Source organism: Hibiscus syriacus, unplaced genomic scaffold, assembly GCF_006381635.1.
Source record: "Hibiscus syriacus cultivar Baekdansim isolate YM2019G1 unplaced genomic scaffold, ASM638163v2 tig00110388_pilon, whole genome shotgun sequence".
NCBI lineage: Eukaryota > Viridiplantae > Streptophyta > Magnoliopsida > Malvales > Malvaceae > Hibiscus > Hibiscus syriacus.
In genome coordinates, this window is record NW_024062718.1 from 1,503,149 (window position 1) to 1,528,108 (window position 24,960).

At 35.2% G+C, this 24,960-nt stretch overlaps 2 protein-coding genes, 2 non-coding genes and 1 pseudogene across 4 annotated transcripts; 2 read left to right on the plus strand and 3 right to left on the minus strand.

Moving 5' to 3' along the window:
• Positions 1-4,348: 4,348 nt before the first annotated feature.
• On the minus strand, positions 4,349-4,459 carry LOC120123118. The gene has a single exon (XR_005516159.1). It is a non-coding gene; the product is annotated as a small nucleolar RNA snoR100 (small nucleolar RNA).
• Positions 4,460-5,276: 817 nt separating this feature from the next.
• LOC120123119 lies at positions 5,277-5,387 on the minus strand. The gene has a single exon (XR_005516160.1). It is a non-coding gene; the product is annotated as a small nucleolar RNA snoR100 (small nucleolar RNA).
• A 6,838-nt stretch (positions 5,388-12,225) lies between these two features.
• On the plus strand, positions 12,226-16,063 carry LOC120122893 (protein CONSERVED ONLY IN THE GREEN LINEAGE 160, chloroplastic-like). The gene is made up of 9 exons (XM_039141937.1): positions 12,226-12,639; positions 12,831-12,880; positions 12,991-13,071; positions 13,182-13,275; positions 13,500-13,580; positions 13,704-13,795; positions 14,343-14,435; positions 14,848-14,909; positions 15,751-16,063. The coding sequence occupies exons 1-9, from the start codon at positions 12,316-12,318 to the stop codon at positions 15,909-15,911; spliced, it is 1,038 nt and encodes a 345-aa protein (XP_038997868.1). The 5' UTR covers positions 12,226-12,315; the 3' UTR covers positions 15,912-16,063.
• Positions 16,064-16,949: 886 nt separating this feature from the next.
• On the minus strand, positions 16,950-20,828 carry LOC120122890 (phosphoenolpyruvate carboxylase, housekeeping isozyme-like). Its single transcript, XM_039141935.1, has 10 exons — positions 20,628-20,828; positions 20,158-20,549; positions 19,988-20,072; positions 19,661-19,883; positions 19,475-19,578; positions 19,290-19,377; positions 19,029-19,183; positions 17,920-18,918; positions 17,423-17,809; positions 16,950-17,354 (listed from the first exon to the last, which is right to left on the minus strand). The coding sequence occupies exons 1-10, from the start codon at positions 20,793-20,795 to the stop codon at positions 17,064-17,066; spliced, it is 2,892 nt and encodes a 963-aa protein (XP_038997866.1). The 5' UTR covers positions 20,796-20,828; the 3' UTR covers positions 16,950-17,063.
• A 2,947-nt stretch (positions 20,829-23,775) lies between these two features.
• LOC120122896 overlaps positions 23,776-24,960 on the plus strand; it is a 35,025-nt pseudogene continuing 33,840 nt past the window's right edge.

Sequence of the window (24,960 nt, forward strand, 5' to 3'; positions counted from 1 at the left end):
GTCGAAATGTGATGTCATCTGATATGGTAGCGGTTTAAGCTAGTTATGATTTGAACACGTGATCAATTAGATCTGAATTTTGTAATTTTTTTTTATAATAAAAAACGTAGTATGAAATTTGTCTCCTTACGAATTCGATGTTTATATATATATATTTTTGCCAACTTAGCATATCATTTAACCATTTGTTTAGATTATTTTGTGTATTGGGTAAAGCTAAGGCTGTGGCCAAAAGAAAAATGGTAAAAATATCACAGTTATCCTCTCTGAAATAAAATTTAATTTAAGCCTTTTTATGAATACAAGGAATGGTTTTAGTGGTGGGAATGTTGTGTTTTCTATGTTTGTGTGTAAATAGATTTAAATTTGAAGGCGGACAGAGATAATATCTTGTAATAATATTACATTGATTAAAAAAATATAAACAACACAAGGAGAGAGAAAAAACTACCGGGCTTTATGAGAACTTGGAATAGATAATCGATTAACAATTAAGAGTTAAATCGTTTTTCTCATACAATGAAATGTCGAGAACATGTAAAGCATTAAGCTTAAGATTTCGTTATAAAAATAATTGAAGATTCAAAATTTTAACTGCACGTATCACAATGCAATTATTTTCTCCATAAATCCATGCGATTGCTCAAATCTTTTGATTTTATCGTCACATTGTTTAATGTGTTATATGAAAGCCTAAAATATTTCCCAAGAAGAAGAAACCCACCGGATTTGTATTAGAAATGATTTTAATTTTTTATACAAGGAGAAACATTTTTATTCATCCCAAGTCTGAACCCAGCAAAATGTGACCAAACTGGCATGCAGCAAAACCCTCAACAGGGAAAGTCTTTGTCATCCCTGCAAGACTCTTGAAATGGATCTTCCCGAGTTGTTTATCATCGATGGTGATCTCGTTCACCGGCGGCCATAGCATCAGCTCCTTCGCCTTATCCCCCTTAAGCTTTTGATCCGTTTCTTCTCGACAAACCCGTTGATCTCGGTGTCATAGGTCACCTGCTTACTGATCATCTTGAACTCGTGCCCACTTTCTTCTGCTGCACAATCCACATGTACCCAGTCTCTCTCACGAACCCGACTTCGACCACGTTGGCTCCAACTCTTGCAAAAGACCGACAGCCATTTTCATTCCGTCGTCGTGACCTTTCTTCACAATGCCTCCTTCCTTATTATCTGCCATGCTAATGCTGCGAATTAATCCCTCAAAAGTACTTGATTTAGTGCAATTGAATATTGGTGTTCTTTTTGGGGGAATTGTATATATAATTTTGGAGATAAATGTGGGACAAAATAGTGTGGAAAAATCAAGTGAGAATATGCATTGAAGGGATCGTCCTATGTGTTATAATATAAGGTATTTGTTCTATGTATACGCTTTTACATAATCTTTTTCACTTTGTGTTCATATGCATTTGTCACAGTTAAGTACCTCGTATCCAGATTTCAATGTGTATAGCCGGTTGGAGAATCTTCAAGGTTAACATTTCCTCTTTTGAAGTAAAAACATTAAGAGGGTTTGTATTTATAAACTTAATTTAATAATTTATTTGTTTAATGATTAAATTTAATGAAATTTTAATTAATTAAAAAATTCTTAATTTTATTTTGGGTAAACTTCATAGTTGGTCACTAATGTTTGAGTAAGTTTTCGTTTTCCCCATTGAAGTTACAAATCGGTCACTAATGTTATCAATTGGTTACAAACTGGTCAATCAACGTTAACAGCCATTAACACGTGTGACGGAAAACACAGCTGGCGCATTAACTATTTACATGGACTTTTGACCGCCACGTTAGAGGACTACTGGAATCCCTTTGACCGACGCTTGAACTAATATGTAATTAATAATTAATTAATTAATCAATCAATAAAGGGGCAGAAATCAAGGGTTTCATTTACCATTATGAACCACTCTTGTTCTTCTATAAACACGTTTCTTCTTCTTCCATAAATCACTTTCCTCTTCTTCCATAAACTTATTTCTTCTTTCATTCTTCTGAGAGAAAAAATAATGAGAAAAACGAGCAATGAAAAACTATGGTATTTACATGGAGGCTATGGCAAAGGGGAGACAACACTATGCTTTATGGTAAGGTTAATAAAAAAATAAAAAATAGGTTTTTGACAAAAAATATTGGATTTTCTTTGGATTTATGTTATGGATTATTGTTTCTAGATTAATATTCATCCGAAGCATCATTCCACTAACATAGACAAAAAACCATTCAATCAAAGCATTCTTCATTTGTTAAGCCAAAAGCAAGGTAAAAATCTTCTCATTTCTTTTCCTCTTTTCACTTTTCTCAACAACCCTAAGCACACAAATCTTGTCTGAAGCACTATGGGAGTACCCTTCCAAACAAAAAAATGGCATTTTTTGTCATCTTCTTCCTATAGTTTCGGCAACCAAATAACCTCCTCCCACAATTTTCATTCGTCCAAACAGTGGTCACTTTAGTTGGGCATCAACAATTGCAAAACAGAACATGAGCCTTCCATCTTCACATAATTTCTCCTCTTACAATTTTTAGGAAAAATATTTGAAGAATAAAGATAGAAATGAAAACCCCTAAATTAAGAAGAGGTAACCGTTAAAGGCTTTTGGGTCTCCAATGTGACAGTCAACCCAGTCCATGTAAGTAGTTAATGAGTGAGTTGTGTATTCCATCACGCATTTTAACGATTATTAACGTCGAGTTATCAATTTGTAACCAATCGATAACATTAGTAACCAATTTATAACTTTTGAAACTTTAGTGAAGAAAACAAAAAATTACTTAAACATTAGTAACCAACTATGTAGTTTTCCCTTTTAATTTTATAGTTATTGTTAATTTTATTAAATGATATTGGAAAAATTTTATAGGGTTGGATCTTTAATGATATTCTTAAGGGGGCGTTTAGTTCACAGAATATAAAATTATATTTGTAAATAAAATTACTGAAATATAATATTACTTTAGGAATGTTGTATTATTTTATTTAGTTTGTACAGAAATGTAAGGTACTTAAATATGACAAACAGTGTTTTGAAAATCGGACCGGAAATCGTTGTCTAGTCCAGTTCAATCTACACTGGTTGAATCGCTATTAGTGAACAGGTTGAAACCGCTGAACCGTTCGAACCGGACAGGATGAAAACTGAAAAAAATCGAAAAAATCGTTAATTTTTAAAAAAAAAAATTAAACCAAATGACGTCTTTTGTTAAACGAGCCAAATCAAACTCGAGTATTGCTGAGATCGACTCAAACTTGAAAACTTTAAAAGTAAGCTCAACTCAATTTAAACTCACGAGTTAAAAATTATCAGGTTCAACTCGAACTCGAAATATAATATTAAAATTTGAACTCGAAAAAGCTTGAACTAAAAAAAAAATTAAAAGCTCGAAACCTAAAATTTGAGCTTAATTGAAATGAAAGAATATTTCACTCAATACTCACCAAAAGACTCCATGATTTTGAATGTCAAATTACCTCTATTATTTATAGAAATTAGTTGAGATGCTCTTTTTATGTTACTTAGTCATGTGTAATTATTTTATTCTCATATTTTTACTCTTTAGACTTTTGAAATGTTTTGGATTGTTTTTAAAAACAAATTAAACCAAACAATATCATTTTGTTATGATTTTTTAGTCCCAAATTTATTTTTTAATTATAATTATATAATTAAATTTATTATTTAATATGTTTTACATTAAATATTATGTTGTAGTTAAATTGAATCATTTTGTTTCACTTGATTTAATTATTTTTAAGCATGTCTTATTCTTTGATACAAAGAATATTTCTAATCATGTTAACAAAACAAAACAAAAACATTAAGGTTTTAAAGTGCTACCCCGCTACATGACAACTGAATCTGATACGTATAACTCTTCAACATTCCATGCTACTACTCCAGAACTTGTAAGTATAATTCTTCAATATTAAAGGCTTTTATTATTTCTAACTATTTATAAGGGGATTATTCAAAGACATTCTGATTTTTTTTAAAAACTCGAGGGGCCATAGTGAAAAACGAGTGTGAAATTCAATAAAGGATGCAAGACAACAATGTCTATAATGGGATAAAGCATGCTGCACAACCTTCTCCTCTCTTCAATAACCCGACTTACGTTAATCTATCCGCCATTATAAATGAATCGAAACCAACAATAGGTGTCAACATGACATTTGTGAAAGTAACAAAAATGCATTTTTTACGTTTTAAAATGTCACAAAACAGACTTTCAGCGACGGAACGTTATGACTTCTGCTAACGCTTGGGGTGAAGATAACTAAATGACATTTAGCGACACTAAAATGATATTTATAATGAAAATTTAGCTATGTAGAACTAAACCAGGCCCCCTCATCAAAGCAAGGCTCCGAGAGAGCAGACATGTCGTCCCATCAAAAGATTCAATCTCTGTGCACAGTACCATGCTTCTTTCATTATTTTCCAGAGCATCGGCTTAATTGTACACAGACACAGACCAAAGTTTGAATAATTATATATCATCTTTTTCTAAATAATCTAAACCCAAACAGAAACAGTTAGGAAAAAAGAATAGCAGAAGATTAAAAGAATTCAAACTAGCCAACTTCCTTTTACTCGATTTAGCCTGCAGAGAGAGGAGAGACTGCTTTGCTAAATTAAAAATGAAGATCCTAGTTTACTGAGATGAACTGTCATATTAAAAACAAGAATCTGTAAGATCAAGAATCCACATATGAACATTTAACTACATGTATAATAGACAAACTTTAATGTCAAGGAAGGAACATCAGAAATCAATTTCGGTGAACGATGAAAAAATAACAAATAAGCATCTTGCAACCTACACAATTCTTGAGATCTACTAATGTGCAATAGACAAATCAGTAGGAATCAGATTCTTCAATCAAATAATCAGCGCGTAAGAACTAGGTCGATTAGCTCAAATTGACCACGATGTGGTACGAGTTAGGTCTGCCAAAGCTCTCGACTAGCTAGCAACGCTAACAATTCCAAGCACATGTGCTTACACCAAGCCCGCAAACTCATTTGAAACAAATGTTTTTGGAATCAGAAGCACTAATGACTAGTTGAAACTGCAGCACAAAATCATGCAATAGTGCTAACATAGAAAGAACACCAAGTCCTAGATCTAACACTATCATCTAACAAAATTACACTGGAGACTGACTTACAAAAACACATTAAAATAAAATAATCAATACAGATATTTTTTAAAAAAGAAACAATGGCTGGAGAGTGAGAAAGTGAAGAAAAAAATGTAGAACTAAACCAGGCCCCCTCATCAAAGTGAGGCTCCGAGAGAGCAGACATGTCGTCCCATCGGAAGATTCAATCTCTGTGCACAGTACCATGCTACTTTCATTATTTTTCCAGAGCATCGGCTTAATTGTACACAGCCACAAACCAATGTTTGAATAATTATATATCATCTTTTACAAAACAATCTGAACCCTAACAGAAACAATTACTAAGAAAAAAAACAGAAGATCAGAAGAATTCAAAAAAGCAAACTTTCTTTTACTGGAGTTAGGCTGCAGGTAAAGAAGAGGCTTGATAGATATATATGGTGAAGCCTCTAGGGTTTTTCTGCTCCACGCGTAAAAGTACTGAAACATCCACCGTCTAACCTACCAAATGACACAATTACCCCCATTTAATTAAACACTCCGTCTTTGAGGCTTGGGCCTCCGGCCGAAGTAAACAGCTGGTGTGGTGTGTAGAAAATTTTCCAAAAAAAATTAATATTACATTCAAATTATTTTTGCACTTTATGTAGTACTCAAACTTAGAAAAAGAATGTGGTTTCTAGTAAGAAGAAAAACAGTACCACCAGGGTCTTTCATGACAAGGATGGTAATATATTACTCTTTTAATAGCATATCTAATGAGGTAATTAATTTTTTCAAGAACCAGTTGGGTGTTGTGGATCAGAATGTGCAGGATTGTGATCTTAATTTGTTGCAAGAACTGCTTCATTATTCTTTACCTCTTGGGGCTGTTGATACATTGTGCAGAGATGTTTCTGATGATGAGATTATGGAGGTCATTTGGGGTCAGGGGAATGACAAATCTCCTGTACCAAATGATTATTCTTTTTATTTTTTCAAAGTGACTTGGTCAAATTGAGTGATGGTTTTAAGGATGCTATCAAATATTATTTTGCTACTTCTATCCTCCTTGCTTTTAATGCAACAACAGCGGTACTTGTCCCTAAGGTTCCTAACCCAATCATAGTTAAGGAATTCAGGACTACAGTTGGCGACACCAAGGCATTCCCGGTGGAAATCGGACTCCACCAGGGGTCGGCTCTTAGCCCTTACATCTCCGCCTTGATTATGGACGACATCTATTGTGCGACACCAGACGGTGTTCCATGGTGTATGTTTTTCACTGACGACATTGTCCTAATTGCTGAAACAAAAACTGAGCTGAATAGTAGACTTGCTACCTGGAAGACTGCTTTGGAAGAAAAAGGTCTAAGGATCAATATTGAAAAGACAAATTATGTATGTTCAAACTTCAGTGGAAACCAAAACGATGAAGATGTAGAAGTATGCATAGAAGGACACATTATCCCCTCAAATGATTGTTTCAAGTACCTAGGGTCTATGATACATAAAGATGGGGGTGTAGATGAAGACGTTACACACCGTATAAAGGCGGGATGGCTAAAGTGGAGGGCTGCTACTGGAGTATTGTGTGACAAGAAGGTGCCTCTAAAACTAAAGGGAAAATTTTATAGAATGGCAATAAGACCAGCGCTGCTGTATGGATCAGAATGTTGAGCAATCAAGAAGGATCACGTAAGGAGGATGGAGGCCGCAGAAATGAGAATGCTTCGATGGACATGTGGTAGGACTTTGTGGGACATTACACCTAACTCTGCTATTAGGATGTACTTGGGGGTGGTGCCTGTATCCGAAAAATTGAGGGAGGGAAGACTACGATGGTTTGGGTATGTCCTTAGGCGACAACCGTCGGATGCAGTCAGGAGGGTAGAGTCGATTACAGTCGACGGTGTCAGAAGGAGAGGACGACCAAGACGGAAGTGGGAAGACTGCTTGAGATCTGATTTGAAGGAATTAGCCCTTACCGAGGACATGACCTCTGATAGGAAAGTATGGAGACTTAAGACCAGGGTAGTTGAGTAGTGCGGTTCACAGCCATAGGGTGTAACATCTCTGTCTTCATTTTAATGTCTTTGTAGTACTTTCCATGACTCATGTTTTATATATGTTTATGTCATTGAAATGTATGAAGGCTTAGAACTAGGGTATCGAAGTAGTGTTGCCTTAGTTTAAGAATTAACTCATTTGAATTTATTCCTCCTCGTAGCTTGCTATTATTGACTTCTGTGTAACATTTATATTCATGTTTCCTCTTTTTAAATTTAGCTGGGTCTTACATTTTCAGTCTATATGCAGATATTTCTATGTAGGGAATTATTTGTAGGGAATTATTTACAGGGATTACTCCCCATTACAGACGCACATATCAAGACTGCATACGAAGACTGTTCATCTATGTATTTATTTATACACGCATTTGCATTTTATCTTTATTTTTAATTTTCTGACTGCCGGAGGTCTTCCACGGAAGCTGCTCTCAACCTGGCGTTGGGGTCAGCCTACTACCCTACCTCCCCCTTTCCCCATTGTATATGGGAATCAGGGTTTTATTGTTATTGTTGTTGTTGTTTTGTTGCTCGGTGATTTATAATGTCGTTTCAAGGATCTTAGCGAGGCGTTTATATGTTTATTACCCTGGGATGATTGCTTTAAATCAGACTACATTTGTTAAGGAGCATATCATTGTAGATAATACACTGCTTGCTCAAGAGATTGTTAGGGGTATACAAGAAAAACTATTTCCCTTATATATTCCTTGAAGATTGATCTTCAAAAGGCACTTGATTTACTGAATTGGAAGTTTGTGGGTTCTATTTTGTATGCTTTGGGGCCTCAACGGTTTATTGGATGGATTAGGCATGTTTTACCACGCCTAAATACTATGTTGTGTTCAATGGTAGCTTAGTGGGGTACTTTAAAGGTGCTTGATGCATTAGGCAAGGGGATTCACTCTCGCCCTACATTTTTGTACTTGCAATGAATGTGTTATCCTGTATGCTTAATGTGGCTACTGCCAAGGGGGTTTTCAGTTATCATTTTAAGTGTAAAAATATTGGCCTTACTCATCTTTGTTTTACAAATGATCTGCTTATTTTTTGTAAGGGTATTGTTGATTCTGTTATCGGGATACAGTGTGTTTTGGATGAGTTTTACTTTATGTATGGTTTGTGGTTAAATGTTGGTAAGAGTAAGGTCTTTATGGCATGTGTTTCTATTAAGTAGAGTGAAACTATAAGGATGGTTTTTGGATTTCAGTTAGGCAGACTCTCTGTGAGGTACTTAGGTGTACCATTGGTTACTCGGAAACTTACTGAGACGGATTGTCTTAGCCTCATTGATGAGGTTAGGGCTAAGTTAAGTCTTTGGGCCAATCGTCATCTTAGCTTTGCTGGCCGGCTGCAACTTATCCGGGTTGTACATTTTAGCATTGCTAGGTACTGGTGTAGGCAACTAATTTTGCCTCAAGCAATGATTAAAATAATTGAGCAGTTATGCACTCGTTTCTTTTGGAAATAAGCAGATACGACATCTAGAGGAGCATGTGTTAGTTGGAAGCATATATGTCTGTTGGGATCTGAAGGTGGGCTGGGTGTGAAAGATTTTGGTGGCTAGAATAAAGCTTGTATATTTCAACTGATCAAGAATATTCTGGCTTGAGAGAGCTCCCTGTGGGTGTCTTGGATAAGGGCATATGTGATGAAGGATGTAAATTTTTGGCAGATAAAGATTCCCATTAATGCAAGCTAGAGTTTTAAAAGGATTCTCACCTTTTTGTTGGAACATATGGGATGTCTCTTAAAGTTGGTCTGATTTGGGATGATTTAAGGATTAAGCTTCCAAAGGTTCCTTGGCATAATCTTGTTTGATTTACGGAGCGTATTCCAAAACATGGTATTATAGTATGGATTGCCATTCTTGATAGGCTTCTTACGAGAGTGAGGCTCGTACGGATGGGCTTAAACATTGAAAGTGATATGTGTGTGATTTGTGGCAATGAGAAGGAGACCAAGGACCATTTTTTTTGTTGGGACTTTGCTAAGGAGTTGTTGGGGGTGTTATGGTTTTATGTGGCCTTTCTCGTAGAGTTAATTATTGGGAAAGGGAGCTGGCTTGGGCACTTTGTCACTTTAAAAGGGAAGTCTCTTATCATTATGATACTTAAGATTGCTTGGGCTTGCCACATTATTTTGCTGGACAAGATCGTGCAGTGGGTGTTGTTCTGCAGGACATCAAGGAGGTGGTACATGTACGCCTCAGGGGTTGGGATATAAACAGGTTTGACCCTGTTAATGTTTGGCTTTGTAGCAAATGGGTCATTTCTTAGATGGTTGCCATTGTGTTGTTGGTTAATCTTTAGATAGATGTTTTATGTGTTTTATGTAGCATGTTTATGCTTTTCTTGGGTAATGAAATGAAATAAAAAAAACTTAGAAAAAGAATCTAACGTGGACTTTTGACCAACAATTTTCATACTTGACCATTATGATGTTGATGTGGCATTTTACGATGCTGATGTGATAATCTACGATGTTGACGTGATGGTCTACGATGTTGACGTGATGGTCCACATTAACTTGTGACATGATTAATAATGTGACATATGAGCTAAATTATTTTTTTATTGAGTTGAGGGCCAAATTGTTTATTTTTAAGTTTAAGGGTTTATTTGAATTTCATTATATAAAAATATTAAGTAAATTAAATATAATAAAATACCAAAAATAAAAATTAAATTGTTAAAAAGTTAAAAATATATATTATTATTTTTACTCGAATTTAACTTGATTTTTATTTATATAAATCTAAACTCTTTAATCTTGCATAAATTTTATTTTATATATTTAGCTCTAATTATCTTAAATTCCAAATATCTTTCTTATTCTATTTCACTAAATCTTTCTAAAATAAACTAAAATAAAATAAATATGATAACTTTTTATAAAAAATAAAATTTAAAAGATTTGAAATTAAAATTTATTTTTATGAAATTATATAATTTAAATATATAATTATACAATTAATAAGATCATTTTAATGAATATAAAATGATAGATGAAAATAAATTTTACCTAAATTTGATCTCAACATAAATTAATAGGAAAATCGATATACCCGTCAATTTCTGTAAGATACAACTCTATAAAATCAAGGTGAATATGGACTCTATGTGTTTGAGGTTTTCTTTATCACCCTCAATATATATATATATAAAAGGAATAACAAATTTGTCTTTACAAAATAAAAATAAAATAAAACTCACATTAGAATTGATATGTACAAATATAAAAATATAATTATACTACTAAACTCACATTACAAAGTTCTTAACCTTGTGGTCGTGGGATCGAGTCTCACGGTGGATAATTCATAATTCTGACTGCCAGAGGTCTTTCACGGAAGCTGCTCTCAACCTGGCGTTCGGGCAGTCTACTACCTTACCTCCCCCTCACCCCATTACATATGAGAATATGGTCAGCTATTTTTTTACTAAATAAAATAAAACTCAAATTAAAATTCATCTATAAATTTAATGCATTATTTAACAACAACTTTTTCAATCACTCTGGTTAATGTGTGTGTGTGTATATATATATATATATATATATATTAAATTTTAGTAATTTAATTTTTATTTTTAGTATTTTTTTAAAATTAAATAATTTTCTAAACTTTTAAAAAAAATCAATTTGACATTCAAATTCAATAAAAAAAATCAATTTAATCAATCTATCACATCATTAGCAACATCAACAATCACCTTAGATCGCTATGTTAGCATTGTAGACTATACATCAATATTATTAAATATCACGTCATTATCGTAATGATCAATGACATAAACCATTGGTCAAAGAGTCATATTGAGCTTAGGGATGGGCATGAGTCTGATTTTTGGTCAACCCGACCTGACCCAAAAATTATACACCTTCCACCTGACCTGAATCTAACCCAACCCAAACTCGACACTACTCGATCCAAAATAATATATTTATAAAAAATATTATTTTTATTTAATAAAAATAAATATTTAATTGAAAAAAATAATGTATAAAGGGGTATTATTACAATTATCTGTAAATACATAAAGTAAAATTATATTTTTAGGGCCATGTAGGATATTTTTCACTCTAGACCCAAACCCAACTTAAATCTAAATTTTTAAAAAATTGACCTCAGTTGGGTCGGGTCGGATCGAAACCCATGGGATTCAGGTCCTATACTCATCCCTAATTAAATTATTTTTCTAAATTTGAAGACTATATTAAATATAAAAATAATTTGAGGGTCACATTAATTTTTTTTTTTAAAAAATAGAATTACCTCGCCTTTTACTTAACTTTTTAAAAGTATTTAACAGATCTGTTATATACATAAAAATTTTAAATATTTTAAATTTTAAAAAAATAAAATATTTTATTAGAAAATATATTTAATTATATACTGCATTTTATTTTATATTAAATTTATTTAATCTCGTGTCATAAATTATATTTTTAATACATGTATTAAATTTCAAACTTAACTATATAAAGGTTATTAAAATAATTGTGTTCAATATTACTTTGTTGACATTTTATATATTTTTCAAGAAAATTACAGGAAGCTAATGTTTTAATTTGTAAATAAAAATAAATTTATTAAATGAATTTAGGGTGTGTAGGTACGCGTACTAATATCTTTCTAAAGAATCCATATTTCAATCGATTCGTTGAAGATGTGTATGCGTTGCTATCTTTATTTTAATTAGTTTGATTAGCATAAGGTAATATTTATTTAAAAAATTATTTATTATTCAATAATAAATATTTAAATATTTTTATAAATTTGATATTCGAACTCTAAATCTTTAAAGATAATAATAATCATTTTAATTATAAGATGTATAGACATATAGATTCTTTAGAAAGATACACAAATAAATATCTGCTTGTATAAAACACAGAAATATCTGAGGTGGTGTGTAGACATTGTTTATAAAAAATGTCATAACAAAATCAAATGAGTTGTGTGGAATATCAATGGATATGATGACACCAAATCGAAACTAGATATTTTTCCTGTAGTTTCCTTTCGCATATTGATTTCTAAATGAACGAATGAAACTGAATATTAATCTTCAATTTTCCCAGCAGCATTGAACAAGCTCTCGCCTTCGGTTAACAATGGCCATACTAAACTCTATATCATTGAGACTAACTTCACCAACAGCTACATTCTCTCAAGAACAGCCAGCACCAAACCAGAGGCCGACCAAAGTCATATCCCCTAGGAAGAAGACACGCAAATGGTCTACAGGTGTGGCTTCAAGCGACTATGGCGGATCACCCACTACCTCCAACCTTCGCAAGTACTGGGGTGGTGAAAAGGAGGACCCTTTAATTTCTGATGACTTCATTTGGAACAATGAATTCGTTGATAGAATGAAGAAGCTAATTCAGGACCCCGATGCCGCTGCTGCTGAGGATTCTTCACTTCAATCCTCTCCTGTTAAGCTCCAATTCTCTTCTTTCTTTCGATTTATTCCTCTTATTCTCACTATGGGGCTCTTTTTTTTTTGTCAATATTTGTGTTTTTTGGTCTTTTTTATGTTTCATTTTAGTCACTTTAGAAAAGATGTATGTATGTGGTGATTAGATAGATATATAGTAATTGTATTACTATGGTTTGGTGTAAACAGGAAGAGCCTTCGGGATTCTTAAGCTTGAACCGAGTTATGAGCCTTGCCAGGTTTGTCTCTTTTAGCTCTGCTGTTTATTCCCTGTGGATATTTCTTTCTTCCATTTTGGTTGCTGGTGTGATTGTTTTGTTTCTAATTGAACCTATGGGAATATAAATAGTCTGGAAATCGATTTGAGCAAGGAACTGACAGCACCTTCAAAGCTTGTGTCACAACAGGCTGTTGAATCTACAACTCAAGTAAGATAAGTGCTCTTCATTTCCAGTCAGAACTAATTGCTCTAATGGAATTTTCTTTGTAATTACTATTTTTTTTCGTATTTAATTTATTGGAACGAAATGACTAGCAAAACAGTGGCGGTGTGTCACGCAGATGGAAATTGGTACCGACACGGAGTGAACAAGAAAAGTGGGATAAAGCAACAAAGGCTTCAACAGGTGGCAGTGTAAGTTATATCTCATTTTTCCACTTGATGACTGTTAGTCTAGCTTTGATCACTTTCTCAAGAAAACACACAATATTAGATATTTTAGACTTTGAATCCCAAATTTGACTTTAGTGTATACTTTAAGAAATAGGAGCTCTAGTTATGTTGATTATTGACGTTGTCTTATGGAAGGATGCTTCGATTTTGTATCTTCTGATTCTTGTTTTTGTTCTGCCATATAGGATGTGATGTTCCAAGAACTGAGACGGCCTCAAGGAGACCCTGAACTACTGGCTGCTCAATCGAGGGAACAGTACTTTAAGGTGGTTTGAGTAGTTGGTTTTGATCTCTTCATCTCATTTGTTACAGTTCCACTCTGTTTGTACCAATCATAAGAGATTTGTTAAGAATTCTCTTATTTATAACTTCTGGAATTCCTGCTGCAGTTGAGAAAGAAGTTGCAAGTTCTCACCTTGGTTATTGGCGGTGTAGGATTAGTCTCAACTTACGTTTCTTACTCTCCTGAAGTTGCTGCTAGGTCTGTACCTGTTTGTACATGTTTTAGTTATTCATTGCATTCTTACCAGTCCATCTTATTGTGTTCCTGCCGTGATTAGAAATTTTAACTAATATGGAGTTGCCACTGATAGCTAACATTCTGTAACATCTCTCGGTGTCTTTCGCCCTATTTTCCGCTTCTTTTGTTTTAAAATTGTGACCTAGTCATACTACTAAATTCTCTGAGTAGACGTCCATACTAACCATTCTTCAGCACCTGAACCTCAGTGGCACCTAGTATGTGAGAAGGGAGAATCTCAGTATATGAATTCTAGGACTGGTGTATTCGGGAGGGTACATAACAAATTTGTATTTCTTTCATATTCCTTCCACTGGTGAGGGTAACAAAAAGGAGGTGAAAACAATATTGAGTTCGGATTATGTACCGTCTCCTTTTTGTTATCCTCTTACCAGTAATCAGACCGGACTTCTTAAAAAGAGTTTCAAACTTTTGAAAATGTTGAAACTAAACGTAATCACCGGATTAAAACTCAACTTTGAAGCTTTTTCAATTTTCCTGACTGCAGCTTTGGTGCTGGGTTGCTTGGTTCGTTGGCGTATATGCGTATGCTTGGAACTAGTGTGGATTCACTGGCAGAAGGAGCAAAAGGGATTATGAAGTAAAGTTGATTGTTTTTTCAATTCAATCTTGGAAATAAAATTTTCTCTTAGAGAGGACAAATTTTAGTAGCAATATGCAACTGGAGAAATTGTTTTGAGTGCAGAAATAATCATTAGAGATATCTTGATTGTTAATGTACCTAAGGTAGATTGTCCTTTTATCAAAGTTTGGAAATAAATTCGTTTTGGCTTTCTTCTCTATTCTACCCTCATTATCCTTGTTTCCTCTGTTATGACATTCATATTTTTCCTACAATTAGGATTTAAACATTATGTTCGCATGTCAAAACTAATTTAGCATTACTGAATACTGATGTAATGGAAGTTTTCCACTTTTGTGCCATACAAACTCTTCCTAGTCTAAAGTGACCGTAGTTTAACCATTTAGTTCATTTTGAGCTTTGGTTGCAGGGGGGCAGTGGCACAGCCAAGGCTATTAGTTCCTGTTGTATTGGTCATGATCTATAATCGTTGAATCTGATAGTAAACTAGCAGTGGAGTGGGTCAAGAACTATGATCGATGTCCTGTTGTCTACAGTGTTTTAGTGAGAGATATTGGTCTTTTGTTAAGAGATTTAAATGGTATTATTAGATGGGTTCCTAGATCAGCTAATGTTGAGGCTGACAGTTTAGCTAAGGCCGGTATCGGTTAGTTCTCAGTTTCTCTAGATTCTATTAGCTTTTGGGTTTATTATTGTAAGGGAGAGTTTTGTTGTTAATCTTTATGTAACTTTTGATTATTTATGGTTATTAAGGCACTCTTTTCCTTCTTAAGCTGACTAAGGAACATTTTTTGTTCCATTAATCATGAAGGGGTTTTTAACGAGGCCCAACTTCTTATCAAAAAAAAAAAATAATCGTTGGAACGGGTAAGCACATTCTTTAGCATTCTTGAGCATTGCTTATCTGTTAGCTTGAACATACTCCTCTTCTGAAGCCAGTCTATTGAAATTCTTTTGACATCTATGTTTTTCATTCCTTCACCTATTTCCGATCATTACAATACCTTTGCCTCTCTAGTATTTCTCTGTATTCTGTTATTAGCCGTTACTCATTTTTGTATAAATTTGTTGCTTATGGAGTTCCGATGCACGATGGAAGGTGGTAAAAGGTCACCCCTTGAAACTCTGGGGTTAAGAATCACATTTCTTTGGAGTTTATGCTTTTCCCACTCCCCCAATATTGGTTGAAAATTCAATAATGAAATATTCTGAAGTTAACTTCGTTGGCATTACTGCTTGTGACTTTCTGTAATTTGCAAGGGTGTTGTACAAGAAAAAACATGTTGACAATGGATGTGTTTGTGTTGTGTTGGGTGTAGGATCCTTGTTCCAGAATATGGATGCATGCAGTTAGAATTGATCCCAATGTTGGTGGGATTCTTCACATACAAGATTGCAACTTTCTTTCAAACTATAGATGATGCAGTTACTGTTGTTGGGGAAAAACAAAGGTTTAATAATAAAAACGATTGAAGTATCAGTCTTCGTATTCTTTATCGCTGTTCATTGAAAAATGCTTTGGAGAAGATGACTATAATGCTTATTCTTGTACAATTTCTGTAAATTGCTGTTCTTTTCCACACATACGAAAAGTATCATTGATTTAGGTATCTATTCTTTTCTTAGATCCAAATTAGTCTTCCATCTATCCTTTTCTTAGAGCTAAATTCAAATCTGGCAATGGAGAATATTACTGTTGGCAATGGATAATATCACTTGTTCCTCACGTCATCTATCCATTCGTGTCAACTTTCCTGAACTCGTCCATTATTCACATGAGCGTAAATTGATGTTCATTGAAAAGCATGATGAGGATGTTCCTGCCTTTTGCTTTGAATGTTACGAGCGACTGTCTGGTTCGACCTATAGATGTTTACGATGTAGTAACTTTAACCTTCATAAACAATGTGCTGAGTCTGGAAGGCAGATTGATCACTTTTTACACTGTGAACACACTGTTACCATTCATTTGTGATTTCTTCTTGTTCATATATCTCAAGTACTTCAAACAAGCATGATCTGACTACTTATCACAATCATTCTGATCCGAGTCAACATTATTGTGATATATGTGAAGAAGCATACTCCTGATTCTACCATTGTGAACAAATGTGACAGTTCCATTCACATAGATTGTATTATCAGGATCTCCCATTTATCGAGCTTGGGAGCAAATTCAGACATGAAGGTCATCATCACTCCCTCTGTCCCCCACCTTCTTCAAGAAGACTGAAACCGCCCTCCATGTAATGCTTGTCATAAAATTTGCAACACAGGCACTTGAATGTGATGAACCTGAATGCAACTTTATTGTGCATTGGAAGTGCCTTGGCAAACAAGAAAAGAGACTGGTCAAGGGCACCTTACCTACAGATGGAACATTAGTAAAAAGGTTTGGTATGCATGAGATGGAATACTGCAGCTTTTGCTGTTGTAATGGATTTACATAATGTAGTTTTTTTTTGTTGATAGAAAATTCATAAATTCCAAATCTACATGATTAAAACTAGAAATAATAATAAAGGATTTATTGAATGCAAAAATTCAGCCCTTGAAAGGCAATACATTTCAGACAATCAATAGGGAAAAGCATGCATGAGAAGACAAGAAAACAACAGTGGATTTTCAACCAGTGTTCTGCATGCCAGCAGCGATACCCTTCATGGTCAAAATAAGGGTGTCTTCAAGACCAGGAGCATACTCGCTTTTCGGATTAAGATTCACAAGTTCCGCAGCGAGCTTGCTTGGTGTCTCCTTGGATAAGTGAGGCCTCACCTTGCAGTGATAATCCGGGTCTCGGATCCTCTTCAATGTGTATGCTTGGCACACATTAAGCGTTGTGATGTAAGCATCGCGAAGACGGAGTCTCTGCTTCAGGTACGGATCTCCTTCAAGAAGATCTCTGTGTCCAGCAGCCTACAATCCAATGGAAGAAAGTCAGCTTTGGTTTAGCCTATCAAGAAAATAAGCCATGTTGCTATTACCTGGAGAATAAGAATTCTAGTCTCTTCATAGTTTGTTCTCAATTTCTGCCCGAAGGACCAGAGATCCTGTGATACTAGCAGCTTGTCGTATAAGGCAGCGATCCCAGGGTCTCCCTTGGAAAACACCATTTCGATTAAGTCCATTGTGACTCTAAAGAAAGGCCATTGGTTGTACATGTCTTGAAGAATTTGGAGATTCTTTTTATCCTTGTCAAGGACATGTTTAAAAGCAGCCCCAAAGCCAAGCCACACAGGCAAATGGAATCTCGTTTGAGTCCATGCAAAGATCCATGGGATTGCACGGAGTGATTCGATGCCTCCGCTTGGCTTTCGTTTTGATGGGCGACTGCCAATATTCATCCGACCATACTCCAATTCTGGTGTCACCTGCAACCAGTTAATTCACAGTCAGTTTTCTCAGCCAGCTCCATATGTTTATAGATATAGATAAATCTTTCTCCGAAGTTTGTAGCGTTTAATAACGGTGAAAGACTTACCAGGCGAAAGTATTCAACGAACTGATGCTCCTGGAAGATTACAGAACGGTATTCTTTTGTTGCAACGGTTGCCATTTCATCCATGAGTGCACGCCATTCTGGTCTTGGTGACACAGGGGGATGCATTCCGTGTTCAAGTGTAGCAGCGGTAAAACGCTGAAGTGTTCTGAAGCACAAGTGCTCCTCTCCAAATGATTGCTCAATAACTTCACCTTGAACCGTTACACGAAATGATCCGTTAATTGTGTCGGGCGGTTGAGACAGTATAGCAAGATGGGTGGGTCCTCCTCCTCGTCCAACTGTCCCTCCTCGGCCATGGAACATTGTCAGCTTAACCCCATACTGCTTTGCCACCTTTACGAGTTCCTCTTGAGCCTTGTATAGCTTCCAAGCTGCAGAGAGACGGCCGGCATCCTTTCCAGAATCCGAGTAACCTAACATTACTTCTTGTTTTCCATTGATGTGATCTTTGTACCAATCTATAGAGAAGAGACGAGCCATGGCGGCCGGAGCAGCATCGAGATCATCCAGTTTTTCGAACAGCGGAACCACCCGTAATGGGTGCTTCACATGGCATTCACGTTGTAAAAGTTTGACAGAAAGCACATCAGATGGGGTCGTTGCCATTGAGATTATGTAGGCACCAAAGTTGTCCGGTGGCAGTTCTGAAATGACATGGAATGTGTTCAACACTTCAGCGACTTCTTCTGTTTTGGGAAGATCAGGGCCGAATAGTGGGCGCTTGCCTCTGAGTTCAGATAAGAGCCACTCCTGTCTGCGTTCCTCAGTCCATTCTTTATATGATCCGATATCTAGGTGCTTGGTGATGGCGTCGAGGACATCAGTATGCCTGTCAGATTCTTGCCGGATATCAAGTCTTACAAATGAAAGCCCAAAGGTAGAAAGTTGCCTTAAGAAATCAAGAAGGCTTCCATCTGCTATTGGTCGATCGCCACAAGCGCAGAGTGATCGGTAGCAGAGCTCAAGAGGCTCCAGAAACTACAGAATGCAAGAAGGAACCAGTCCATATTCAGAAATAACATAATTCTACATTCTACAGAATAAAATGGAAATGAAGTTGTTTTTGAAGGATTTTAAAAAGAAGAGACCTGCTCCACATTGGTGAAAGTTGCTTCTTCAGGAATTTCTGACCACCCATCGGCCAGTAGGCTACGAGCACGTTCACGTGTGTTATATAGCTTGTCCCTCAAGTCACCAAGAATAACACGATAGGGTTCATTCGGAGGAATCTGTTTCCAAAATTCTGCGCGCATAAAACATTTCATAATAGTATTCCAGTCGACCATATCAAGCAAATACATTTTTCAGGAATCATAATTAAAACACATCTTAAAGATCAATCTTAGAACCTATGTAATGCTTTGCATCTTTTTTTGAAGTCCTAAAAAGTTCATCTGCACGAGCACGGAGTTCGTCCGTGCATCGCCACATTGACAACTGAAAATAGAACAAACAAGAATAATCAATCAAAATCGTGATAAATCATAAACTACAACGCAAACCATAGGGAAGAAGAAAAAAGTCTCTTTAATACCTCGAACATAAGATCCTCTATTTGGGAGAAGTACAAGTTAGCAGCCATCATTCTAGCCAACAAGCATACATCTCTTGTAACTTCAGGAGTTACCCTGGGATTCCCTGCACAACGGAACCAGATCGAATGTACATCTCACACTTACAGGTCTTACGATTAAATGGTGTACGTGGAAAAGCAACATACCGTCACGATCCCCTCCCATCCATGAAGAGAATTGAATAAGGGGACAATTGTAGGGAACACGTTCGTGTATCCCTATGTTCTTCAAAGCTGTGTCGATACGACGCAAAAACTGTGGTACACCTTTCCAGATGGTTTCATGGAAGTAGCTCATTCCTGCTCTCATCTCATCCTGTGGGGTGGGAGGATTTCTTCGGATCTCATCTGTTCGGAAGGCAGCTTGAATCTAATGAAAAATAAAAACAGTATAAGGTCCATAGTTACTTCATGGACAAGCTATTACTAAACTTGCAGTTTTTGTTGAAATAACCAGCATTGGCATATTCATACCTCCCTTTGTAGCGCCTCATTCAGTTCCTGCTTATCGTCCGGCGTAATGTCTTTAGCATACAACTGTGTTAAACAATTACGGATCCTGAAAGTTCAAAATAAACAAGATCATTAAAATGCTCTGACTGCTAACAGAGAGCAAAACGATTCCTATGAAACAGAAGACAAACCTTCCGTGCTTCTGAAGTAAAGATCTTCGAACTGACTGAGTAGGATGGGCGGTGAAGACCAAATCCACAGTCTGATTCTTGAGAGCATCAAAAACTTCTTGAGGGGACTTGTTCAATTGTCCCACAAGCCTCTTCAACGTCTCTTCGATGTCGGACTCTGTCGTTGCCGAACTTTCATCGGCAAAGTCACCCTTCTTCAACTTGATCCTCCTCCGATGCGCGATCTGAACCTCCTCTGCCAGATTCGCCAAGTTAAGCATGTGGGAGAACGATTTCGCTACAACAATTGAATCCCCTGGGTCCAAACTTGTTATGACTTTCCCAAGATCATCCAATATTTTGGGGTCATGCTTTCCTTCGTACTCGGCCGAAAGCTCATAGCATTCTTGAACCTATCATCAACATTGACATTGACATCAAGATTAATGTAAAAAATGGAATGAATCATGAATGAAAGATTGGTTAATCACCGTTTCTCTTATCTCCCCTCCATGCAAATCTTGAAGAATTTCGAGGAAACGATCCAATAGCAAAGCATCGTACTCCACCAACTTGTCATCTTCCGAGACTTTAGCAGGCGCCAACAGCCTCAGCTGCGCATCTATTGATGTCAACTTCTCTACGTTCCTGCTCGTCATTTTCCACTCTTGTTTTCTGCCAGACTACACTTTGTTTCCCCCCCCCCTAATTTGCTTCTGTTTTGAATCTGAAACCAGAAAAATAATCAAATGCAATCCATGAGACAAAGAAATAGACTATGGGTAAACTTATGAGCTAAACACAAGAAACTGAAAGGAAGAATGGAGTAGGAGACAGATACTCGGAAAACACAAATGCAGGAAAGAGAGCGTTTTTCTCTGTTTCCCTTATTAAAATGTCATTCACTGTAACTGAAACACCCTTCCATCGCTCTCTTTGTTTGCTTCAAAATTTTTAGCAACAAAATGAGCAACTGTTTTTCACTTTTTATTAACAATCTCATATTAAAAAATAAAATTAACATACTTTCTTAAAATAAATTATTTATGCAAGAGTGTTATGGGTGGTCCCATTCTAAATTTTTTAATTCTCATATAATTAGGTATTTTAATATTTTCTATTAATTATTTAGTTTCATACTCCTAAAATTTTAGAATTTTGTATCCATATATTTCTAATATAACTTCCTAGATATAAAATTTTGGATTCATTCCTTGATCTAACATATTTAAAGAGCTAAAATGATACCCTCTAAATTAGTTAATTATTATAAAGTTATATTTTTATTTAATTGTGTGTTTCTAGTTTCTATAGATATAAAATTATCTATTCTCAATAGTAAAAAAAAATGTTATTCTCCCTATAAGATCTGAGTTCGAGCAGCTACATCTGTAAAATTATTCGTGCATTAGCATAAGAAATTCTAATCATATAATACATTGTAATCACCTCATATTATTTAGAAAGTAATTGATGGTTTCATTTCGTTTTTCTCGAAAAAAAATTTTGTCTAAGAGAACAACACAGGGGTTTCATCTCCTCACGTAGGGTGTACAAAGCTTAGAAGGCTATATAAACTTCATAACGTCCATTGTAATAATTATACCAATTCGGGTGAAAATGCATCTACGACAATAACTTTTACCAAGAATAATTATTGTTTCATTTTCTTTATTTATTTATTATTATTATTTTTGGATAATTCAATTTTATTATTCAAGGAGCAGGATCTGCATAAAAAACAGCCTGTTCAAAAATACAAAAAGTATCTACTTACAAGCAGAACAAAATATCAGCTAATCTATACCCCATTGATTACAAAGTGCAGTATTAACACCATCATTCCTATTAATACTTCTACCCCTTAGCTGGATAACAACAGAATGTTTAACAGCATGGAGCAGTGCTTCAAAATTACGTGAGCATCCTTGGAATAGCCTCTTGTTCCTCTCCTCCTAAACAGTGTAAATAAATGTTGTCCAAACTAATTTCAAAATGGTAGTGAGCAAGGATCTACCTTTCCAAGTATCACAAGCCCAAGCTAAGTGATTTCCCCATGAACGTGATGTCCTTCGCATGCCATTGAGAATGATAACCGCATCCCATAGAGAAATAGCTAGAGGACATTGAATGAATAAATGATCTCTAGTTTCCATCGAGTCATTACAAAGCACACATTTATCGTCGATATCAAACCCAAAACATTTCAGTCTGTCTTTAGTTGGGAGTCTGTCTAATAAGGCCATCCATGCAATAATACTAAACTTAGGAATATGGAGAGGGAACCAGATCAGTTTGTGCCAAGCAACTTTTACCCCTTTGTTACGAATCAGAAGCCAAATTTCCTTAATATTCTACGCACCCGAAGTTAGCACATGAAAAGCTTGGAGTCTCATGCTAAGTAAGCGGCGAAAGCTCCAACTAGAATTAATACAAACTTCAATGTTTTTATTTTGCAACTACAAACAACAATGATTAATTTTTAATTTTTAAATGATGATAGTTGGAATAATGTTATATATGTAGTGAGAGTCTAAAGGACATAAATTTTATATTTTTCGTAAAAAGTATTTATATTTATTTAATTGATATTTATAAATATATTATATGAAATGAATACTAAGATATATATAGTAAAGATTAGATGGATTTAGATACAATCAAAATATTTTAAATTTTAAATGTTATAATATAATAATAGTTTGGAGATAAAAATAAAAATTCTTGGTAGTGCGGAAAGAGCATCCACAACCACACCAGTCCTGCCCAATTAAGATCCCGAATGCATAATTGAAATAAAATCAGTTTGAGGTTTTATTATTATTATTATGTTAGAGTAATTATAAAATAATATTTATTTTAAATATTCCTAATTATTTAATAATAAACATTTAATCACCTTTACATTTGTTGATACTCAAACCTATGACTTCTAGGAATATCAATTCTTTTAACCACTAAGGGAAATTGATTTGTATAAAATTAGTTTGAGGTTAAGAAACGTTTGAAGATAAATCCGAAGACGCGTGCGCAAATATCATAATAAAAAACAACTAACAATATGTTATTAAATCGTAAATATTATATTAAATCATTTTAAATTAATAAAGGGAAATAATATGTTATTGAAATGCAGATATCAGATGAAATGAGTGTCGTTATTTTTTGAAAAAAAAAAATTATAATATGTTTCAATTTTAATTAATGATTCATTTGAAATCAACTTTTAATTTTAATTATACGCTTTTACTACTTTAATCCGTACATCATATGAAACTGTAAATTAATCTATATATTATTTTATTTAGTGATCGCATCGCACCTTTTACTACTTTACTATAGAATATCCTTTTCTACAGATATTCAAGGGTGAAATTCTAACCCATTTTTAGGGTCAAAACTGAAGTTTAAATTTTTGAAAGAGTTAAAGTGCAATTTGCCCCTTATAATAATGAATAATTTCATATTTTTAAGGGACTAAAGTGTGGTTTTTCATTTTTCTTGGAAAGCAAGGCCATTGCAGATGTGTATATATATACACGGTGTGAAATGCAAGTTTAGATATGTAGATTGCGAAGGAGAAAGGAAAAGACAAGATGGTAGGTTTGATTTCACGATAACCAACCTGGGAGATCGGAAAAGAAATAATATTAATGGCATTACAATTGCGAGCCTGCTTCGTCTTCAACTCTCAATGGTCGACGGCACCGCAGCTCTCTTCCGATACCAACTATTGTAAGTATGGTAGCAAAAGCAATGGGGGGCTGGTAGTTGGAGGAATGTGCAGGGGAAGACGCCGATTCATTGGCCATCTCCGTTGTAGCAGCAGCAATGTGGAAAAGGGTGTCCCCTATTCAAACTACGTAGTGCCTTTGAGCAAGACCTTTTCACCCTCCAACTCCTCTTGCCTCACTCGCCCTCTGGTCGAAATCCTGCGCGACCTCAATAAGCGTGTCCCTGACAACATCATCACCCCTCCTTCTAGCTCTTCTTCTTCTTCTTCTTCAACGTTTCTCCCCTGATACTGCCCGTAGCTTTTTTTTTTGTTTCAGGATTTCTCAATCTTATTCGGTTTTGTTCTGATCTGTTCTTATGGGATCACCCCAGGTACCATGCCAATCGCATTTTGAGTTTCTATGCCCCTGGTTTGTCCCCTTTTCCCTTCTTTCTTAACTTGTTTTTCGTTTCAATTTCGTTTTTGAGGTTTCCACTTTGAATTGCAACCGATTTTTAGAAATGGTGGATTCAATATTTCTCGCAGGATGGTGCGGAAAGTACGTGACGTCAAATTCGCTGTGATGGAACCATCACTGTTGTATATCGACTCACTATTCGGGGATCCGATAGAGAGGTCTGCTTCCTTCTCATTGTTTTTTTCTTTTTCCTGTCTATATTATTGTTTTCCATCAAATATCTTCACTGTGAAGCGTGGACATCTAACAATTTAACATTATACTTTTTCTCTCTAAGCTATAGTTTCTCCATTTGCTTCTGTTAACCTATGCTTTGCTTTTCCTTCATTTTTCTAATTGGAAGGAACATTTGGCCTCAATTTTTAATTCATTTGGGAAGTGAAAACAGAACAGTACCATTGTTAGGAAGGAACTAGCTGGACTAAAGAGTTGTCTGATATTATCAATATGATATTCATTCGATCAGTGTTCCATATTTTTAGACTTCCTGTTAGATGATGATGTTGATCAATTTGGAGGTTTGTTGCAAAACTCAGTGGCATTGTGGAATTGGAGTTGGGGAATTTTTCTATTGTCGGAAACTAGCACTTGAAGCATAGAATGGCTGAATAGAGACCCTGGGGATTGTTGG